The 8,487-nt window shown below is 44.0% G+C and overlaps 1 protein-coding gene across 1 annotated transcript; it reads left to right on the forward strand.

Moving 5' to 3' along the window:
* The first annotated feature begins 662 nt into the window (after nt 1-662).
* On the forward strand, nt 663-7,490 carry LOC115103947 (hepatocyte nuclear factor 6-like). Its single transcript, XM_029625021.2, has 2 exons — nt 663-1,757; nt 7,135-7,490. Exons 1-2 carry the CDS (start codon nt 722-724, stop codon nt 7,443-7,445), a joined length of 1,347 nt encoding a protein of 448 aa, XP_029480881.1. The 5' UTR covers nt 663-721; the 3' UTR covers nt 7,446-7,490.
* The last annotated feature ends 997 nt before the right edge of the window (nt 7,491-8,487 follow it).

Below are 8,487 nucleotides of genomic sequence, written 5' to 3' on the forward strand. Positions count from 1 at the left end.
ACTTAAATGCTCAGACATTTCCTAAACAGAACATATGACCACCATTCGTTGTCCGAATTGTGTTGAGAAATATGCAAGAATGACCCACGTTAATGTCCAAAGAATCGTGTGCGCGCTCATCGAGTATTTAGAACTTTGATTGAGAGGCAATAATGTGATTTGTAAGAGTGGATTTGCCTGTGAAGAAAGACATCGCGATGTCATTTATTTGTGTTACATATGCATTGATCGGCTCTCGTAGGAATGAACAACTTACACTTAATGTTTGAAATGCTTGTGACTGTGGTTATAGTCTACAATAGCCTAGACGTCACTATTGCATGAGCAGGCTATAACTAAAATACAGACAAGTAAACATTTGATCTCCCGCAGGCAAAAGAGCGACGATTCTGCGGTGGAACACAGTTGAAGCCCAAAGAAAGGATAAGAAGAGTGTTGTAGCACAAATCCAAATAATGTGATAGTTAATCTTACTAAAGCTGCTTCACACTTGATTTCCTGGAGTTTGAAGGAGTTTAAAGAGATTACTTAAATTGTTATCAGATCATTAATTGGACAGTATAGAAGCACATAAATCAATCCATTCAGAAATCAATAAATCCATAGTATTGTGCAACAGGAGAAGGGCCATCCAGACTGTTAGTATACTGTTAAACAACAACTCAGGCTACTGAAACAACACCATAAAGATAGAAAAAAAGGGAAATTCACTAAATTCAAAATGGATGGAAGTCTAGGGGAGATGTCTGTCCAAATCCACTCTGAGCTCCACAGTCAGGATGGCAGAGCGATGCTGCATTCACGGGACCTTTCAGCTGCTTTCCCCAGGCCCTCCCTTGGGGGGCACTCCATGTCCCTGGAGCCTGAGCACCGACCTCCAGGTTTCGACCACTCCATGTCAGCACTGGGCTATGGAGGAGATGCTCCATCTAGCTGTGGCAGCACGTACACCACACTAACCCCCCTGCAGCCTTTCGATGACAAATTTCACCACCACCATCACCACCACCATCCCTGCCTGCCGGTCAGCAATGTCATCGGGAGCTTTACTCTCATGCGTGAGGACAGAGGCCTGGGTGGCAACTTCTACAACCCTTACGGCAAAGATCTGGGGATGACACAGAGCCTTTCACCACCTTCTACAGGCTCTGGCTTGGGGACACCCATGCATGGTTACGGGACACTGGGAAACAGCCCCAACGGCAATGGTGGCCAGATGCTTCCAAGTGGTTACGAGGTCCACGGGGGCAACATCTTCTGCAGGACGGCAGACTTCGGCAGGGAGATGTCCCCTCCAGGGCTGGGCGGCGACTCGTCGGTCAGCCATCAGCTGAACAAGATGGAGGCTCACCAACACGCGCCCAGCCACCATCCTCACATCTACAGTCAGCACTACCAACACCACCACCCCAGCCAACAGTCCTCAAAGGCCGGGGAGCTCCCCCACTCCTCGTCCTCTTTGCCCAGCAGTGAGGGCATGCTGCCCAGCTCCCAGGGTGGTGGAGGTGGAGGGGCTGGAGAGGAGATCGACACCAGGGACGTGGCCCAGAGGATCATCACTGAGCTGAAGAGGTACAGCATTCCCCAGGCCATCTTTGCAGAGAGGGTGCTGTGTAGGTCACAGGGCACTCTGTCTGACCTCCTGAGAAACCCCAAGCCCTGGGGCAAGCTCAAGTCTGGCCGCGAGACCTTCAAGAGGATGTCCCGCTGGCTGCAAGAGCCAGAGTTTCAAAGGATGGCCTCACTGCGGCTGGAGGGTAAGATTTCTTTCCATTTCTCTCCACATCTGTCTTTCTCTCCATGTTTTTCTCAAAAAATCCAACAAGATCTGTATGCTGATCAGAGGAATGAAAAACGACTTGTGCCTTTCCTATGTTCCTAAAGGATATATTTGAATGATAGGACCATAGTTTGTACGGTCACAGAGTATTCAAGGAGCAGGGTACACAATGTATTGTGATCTAGTTAAACCATTAGAGTGGACATTTTTCCTTCATAAATGAACCATGGAGATCATAATTACAAGGACTATTGTTGGTGAAACCACCATAAAATACGATTTGTTTGTGCATGCCTGACGTTAAGAGTTGGGGAGATAGTTAGGAAATGTTGTTTCTTTTGTGGAAAGATACACTTGTTTTCTTCACCCACACTTCATATGCAATCCCCATATCTAATAAATAATATTGGTGAAATGGGAGTACAAGATAAAACAACATTATGAAAAAAATAGATTTTTAAAAGGCAGTACATGATTTGTTGGTTGATATTCTTTAGGGATATGCACTGAAGAAGATAGCACACTATACAGTGCAGTGTTACTGCGTTGTCACTCCATAGGGACTGAGAACCCATCTGAAACACGAAGCACAGAAAGAGATCCAAGTGAACACAGTAATATGATATGGGCTGAGAGGAGTGTGCATATGTCGGCAGGGGTCTGTGAGCTGTGCAAGCAAGCACAGTTGATCACAGCTTTTCGCTATCTGTCAGCAGCACAACTGATTAAGCCCAAAAGCACAATAGGGCTCATAAGTAATGATTGTGCACTCTTGCAATCCTCTCACAATTATTGATCTTTGATTGTGTAGCTCTCTGAACACGTGTACATCCTCAGTTCGACAAAATGTTACAATTATCATACTCAACCCAGTTACAGGTGATTCTCTTTTAGATTTCCAGAGTTTCTGTTACGTGACAGCTTTGTTGTCTACAGTATATATTCAATGCATCCAATCTTGACTTGAAGCAGTGTTGTTGTGCAAAGGAAGGAAACGTTTTTCCCCCTGCCGCTGAGGTGTTGTGCCATCTGTAAACTTTAGCATTTTTTGCATTTTGAGAAAACACCACCTTTTTATCATAGACGACACAACCATTTGGATTGTCTTGCAGTATTCTTGTCATTTTACCTCAATGCTCATAGATGTATTTTTCTCACAACTCACTGCTCAAAATTCAAGGAGCAGATCAATCCTAGTCATAAAAAACGAAGGAGCTTACATGGGGGATGTATTGCAAGCGTACTAACATTTGACAATGCTTCTCCCCCACACAATCGAAACTTGCATATTTAGTTATTGGCAAAGGCACAATTTGGACAGCTTTGCACTTTTCTACATAACCTACTTTCTGAGGGGGTTGTTTTTCCCTTCCCAGCCAACCCCCTTTTGTTTAATTACAAGCCTCTATTGATTTCCATGGGAAAGAGCAGCACGCCATGCCCACACACACCTCGACCGCATCAGCAGATCGAGACAGGAATTAGAATGCACAGTGCCCTGTGCTCCCTAGTCTGAAGATAGTAGCTCAAGTGTTCTTTGCTTCACGCCTCAAGTTTTAAGATGATCCCCCTTAATGCAGCACTCCTTTTTAAATACCCACCAGCTCCTTCAGCATCTCAGTGTCTCAGCCAGCTCTCCATTTTTATTGTTATCATGCCAGTTATCTTCCCTCGACATCATATTTTATTATGCAAAGCTTTAGGATAAATGGTGGACCTGATTATGTAATGTCATCGTCTTTTAATATTCCTCTTTATGTGGAGACATTCTGAAGCAGTTATTTTACTTTCTCCTGTTTAGTGGTTATATGCTCTCTGGATTACTGCACTGCATATTAGATGCATCTTCAGGCCAACCTCAGGCTGTGGAGGAGGCAATCAGGCTTTAGTCAGAGAAGAAGGCAGGGTGCAGCTAAAGACCACGCAGTGGTGCTTGAACACTTTAAGTCGCGAGGGATCAGGGAACCTAACTTTAAAGATGATGGCTGAAGCCCTTGACTGAAGGTCTAAATGAATAAGAAAGGTCAATGCGGTTTATGTCTCAGGTCCAGTGGCTGCGCCATCCCCCAGTAATGAAAGCCATGAAGCCAATCCACTGTATGTACGCTACTATATTCAGTTCAGTTATCCTAGCTCAAAGGTCACAAGGGAAACATTTGCATATCAAAAATGAGTAACATTCCAGTATGGTTTTAACAGCCCAGTCTCCCAACAAACCATGTTGTTTTTATTGGGTTGTTGCAGCTCCCCATTCTGGCGCTGAAGGGGTTAACTAGCCTCTATGGGTCGAGGAGTCTGAGCTGCACAGATTTAATCAATAATTTCTATCAGCCCCTGGCCCAAGAAATCAGCAGGGGTGGGCTGGGGCTGGAGGGGGGACAGGGAGGGGGTCGGCTAGGGGGGGTGGAGGTTCAGACGCCGGGGGGTAGGGAAAGGGCTTTCGATCACGTTTCAGCAACACGAGACAAGGGCATACATCATGATCAGGGGCTGTTCCCACGATCATAAGAAGCCTATAGGGGAATATTTATGTCTCCAGGAGTAGCCCCAGTGCCAGGGATTTATAACATGGTAATTGCAAGCCTTTTACACATGATTACAGCATAAGGAAGCATTTACTTAATGGTCAGCGTTATGATCGCCAGCCAGGGAGGGAGAAAAGGATAGGATGGAGGGGCAGAGGAAAAAAGGAGGTGTAGGACACCCTGACTCCTCCAAACAACCCATAATTCCACAGTACAAGCAAACTAACCACTACTTTCATGTCATTGCTTTCATTACCACGCGTTTCTGAGCACAGGGCAGTATGGGTTCTATAGCTGCAGTCTTCGTATTGACACGGTAGGAATATATAATGCCAGTAAAACATGTAGCAGTTGGGAAAACCTATTTCTTTTAGTTGTGGTAATATTGAAATGCTTCAGGAATTTCAGGCCGTTCAGATTTTAATGAGAAATGGTTCGATAACTCTCAGAAATGCAAATGAGCTGTAGATGCCTAAAAGGTAACAGGCCCTGTAATCTCAAGTTGACAAGAGGTTAGACATCCCAGAGTCTAACATTTCCTTCGGATAATGATTCAGAGTAAATATACAGTGGGAATTACAGCACAATGTATTAAGGCACAACATTCACATTTGCTAAACTAGACCTCAGCTATAGGCTAGTACATTTGAAATGTTGTCGTTATAATGGCACAGCTAATAAATGTCCTAATGATAAAATATTTTTCAGTTGTCTTTGAGTTGCCATTTATCATTTGCACTACCGTGGGTTTACAGCTAATATCAGGCCCATCAACCCTCAGTGTGTGAGATGATTTTCAATGGGGAGATATACAGTAAGCCAATCTATCTATTGAACATCTCAGCGCCTTTCTTGGAGACTGGGGGCAGCCTCGCTGTGTGTATGTGGTGTGTCACTGCTTACGCTTTAAAAAGACCTTCACCATCAGCAAAAAAAGAAATACAACCACACGCTGCTGGTTGAGGTCTTAAAAGTGTGCATTTAGGTAATTACAAGAGTCACCCAAATATGTTTTAGTCTACATAGGGCTTCTGAACACTCGGAGCAGTGCAGACTCTGCTTGTTTCAATCCTCTCTGACGTAACCTATTTAATAGAAAATAAATTAGTTCTCCCTAAAGTGATTATCACTCACTCTCTCCGCCTCATGTAAAAGACTTTTATGAGAAACGAATGATGTTGGAGTGTCCACTAAGACAAGTCAGCGGGGAAGAGGAGGGAAAAGGAGGAAGAAGAAAGGGGGGGGGGGCTGTCTTCATTCATGAAGACAACAGTGGGTGTAGTGTTTCCAGTACATACAGTATCTATTGTAGGCCTACTTGTATATGTGGTCAAATGTTTAGTTGTGGGCAGAGTAGCCCATACACCTTGTATTGTCTAATCCTCATATGGATGCACTGCAGACACAGCCCACAGCCTATACCGTTTTCTCTCGACACTCTAATTAGGCTACATGTAAACATTGAACAATATACCATTTTAAGTGGGTCATTTCAAAGGACTGAATTTTCTCTCAGAGACATGATGTTCTTTTACCTTACGAGGACTGCACTGGCTGCTCTATACTATGATCCTGGACTGCAATTGTGTGTGAATAGCCTTACGGAGCATAAACACTTTTCACCCTCCTGTGAATGATGCATAGACTTGCACATAAGTAATTTACCATCCTAATGCAAAAAGCCTTTAGGGACCTTACTGCAAAAATTCCTTGCAGGCTACTTATAGTCTACATTTGGATGCTATTTGGTTGGCACGGCAAATTTTACCAACCTCAAGTTGGCTTCTCTTTTTTTACCTTGGAAAACGTCTGTTATTCCTCTAGAATGGTAGCCTCTGCCCCATTGCTACATCTCCGTCCTCTGTCCTGGATAACTGTAAACGGAAAACAACCACTTGAAATTCCAAATGAAAGCGAGGTTAAATTGTAGCCGAGTCTTACCAGTAAATGTGTACATTTTTTTTAGGTAAAACTGTAACACTAATTATTAAACAAAACTTTGATAGTCAATAATAACAATAACATAAGCCAGAACTGCAGGTAGGCCGATTGAAGTAGCCAATGTTGTTGTGCCGGAGGTAACATTTACATTTGATTTCATGCTCTAGTCTAGCGTAGGCTAATTCTGAAAACTCCCCACTTGCTCATGTACATGCTCTGTGTTAGTCTCATTTTCCCACCACACACAGGTCAGGTGTCACACAGGCGCACTGACTTGTCACAGGTCTGCGCATGCCAACAGAAAAGAGAGCAGACTAGTGACGTGTACACTGTATTTGCCTTTCGTTAACTAACACTCACACTTTACCCCCCCCCCCCCCCCCCCGCTACTAGCACTGACTTTGCTGATAGCTACTTTATTGAGGAAAAATACACTTACTATACTATGAGTGAGATATGTGCTTGTCCCACCTAACTATCTGAAGATGAATGCACTAACTAATCTGGATAAGAGTGTCTGCTAAATGACTAAAATGTCATTAAAAAATGAAATGCATGCCAAGAGGAACTTGTTAATTTGTTATTTATCTGTAGCCTACTCTATGTTTTTTTGCTGGTCTAGTTGTCTAGTCAGCATTTATCCAAGTTTAGTGGCCTACTTGCATGTAATAGTGTGACAGCCTAATGTCTTGATTTCTGGTGGATTAGGTTTATTTTACCAACTGTGCAGTGAAACAAGTTGCTGATTCATGTCTTTTAGCGAATCAAACTTGCTTAGCTAATCTGTTTTCCTTCAACAAATCCACTTTCTTTCAGCTAATCCATTTGTCCTAGTTAGCTAGCCCGTCTATATTAGCTAACCCGTTTTTCTACTTCTTCTGCCTACAGCTTGCAAGCGGAAGGAGGAGGAGCAGAGTAAACTGGAGCGCAACCAGGGTCCCAAGCGCACCAGACTGGTGTTCACGGACCTCCAGAGGCGTACCCTATTGGCCATCTTCCGGGAGAACCACCGGCCAGCCAAGGACCTCCAGGTCACCATCTCCCAGCAGCTGGGCCTGGAGCTCTCCACCGTCAGCAACTTCTTCATGAACGCCAGGCGCCGCAACGTCAACAAGTGGGCGGAAGAGGGCCGCCCCTCCTCCACAGGCTCCTCGGGCTCCAGCGTGTCCTCCTCCGCCGTGTCCTGCAGCACGGCCTGATGGGATAGAGGTGGGCTGGGTGGGCGTCGTGGCAGCAGAGGGCACATAGGCTGGTCTAGGTAGAGATCAGGCATAATAATGTACTCCTCGTTATCAGAGGGAGTGATGGAGTTGGCGTAGTTTAGTTTCTTATGAAGAATTATCACAGAGCATTTCAGACCAAAGTTCATCTCTCCTTGATATTGAAGCGGTGATACCCAGAATAATATGAGCACTTGTATGAGACAAGTTCCTATAATTTTGAATGGTCGTGGGTGAATAGTTTATTTGAATTTTAAGAGGGTAACAGTGAGCATCCTTGATTTCTATCATTTTATCACATTCAATTGTAATATGGTAGGTTATGAAATCAAATCAAATTTCATTTGCACATGCTTTGTTAACAACAGGTGTAGACTAACAGTGAAATGCTTACTTACGGGTCCTTTTCCAACAATCCAGAGTTAAAGATGAAAAGTTTTTTTTTTAATAAAAAAAATGGCACAAGGAATAGTATGGTTATGAGGTTATTAATAATCAAGAGGAGCCATACTTTTGTTTGCCTTTAGGGCTAATTCCATCTCCCTTACTAGAAACAGAAATCAAGAGGCATCGCTGCATTGCATAACACCCCCAATTCAAATTTTCACCACCCGTTACATCGACAGATCTCCATCTTATGTCCTTTGTTTCTCTGAGGAGTCAAGACGAAGGTCACAGAGAATAACATGGGGATTGTGACAAAATCAGAGCTCCATCACGTTTTCTAAAGAATGCGGCATGTGTTCCCATATAACATGGTTCGCAGGACTGCAGAACTCTCTGGATGATCAGGAGGTTATTTCTCTCTCTACGATTCTCCTTTTTCGATCATTACCTGTCATGAGAACCTTGACTTGTCTTTTACACTTCTTGACAACGGTTCCAGCTTGAATGAATCACAGTTTTCAAGGAGCAACCTTGGTGTGTCTCATTTTAAATCGGGACAGAATCTGTAAACAAGGGCAGAATTTCAAGGGATGCCAAGTCAGAGACTTTTTGATGCAACCCTCCAGCTTTAAGA

This window comes from Oncorhynchus nerka, linkage group LG3 (genome assembly GCF_034236695.1).
Source record: "Oncorhynchus nerka isolate Pitt River linkage group LG3, Oner_Uvic_2.0, whole genome shotgun sequence".
NCBI classification, from domain to species: Eukaryota; Metazoa; Chordata; class Actinopteri; order Salmoniformes; family Salmonidae; genus Oncorhynchus; species Oncorhynchus nerka.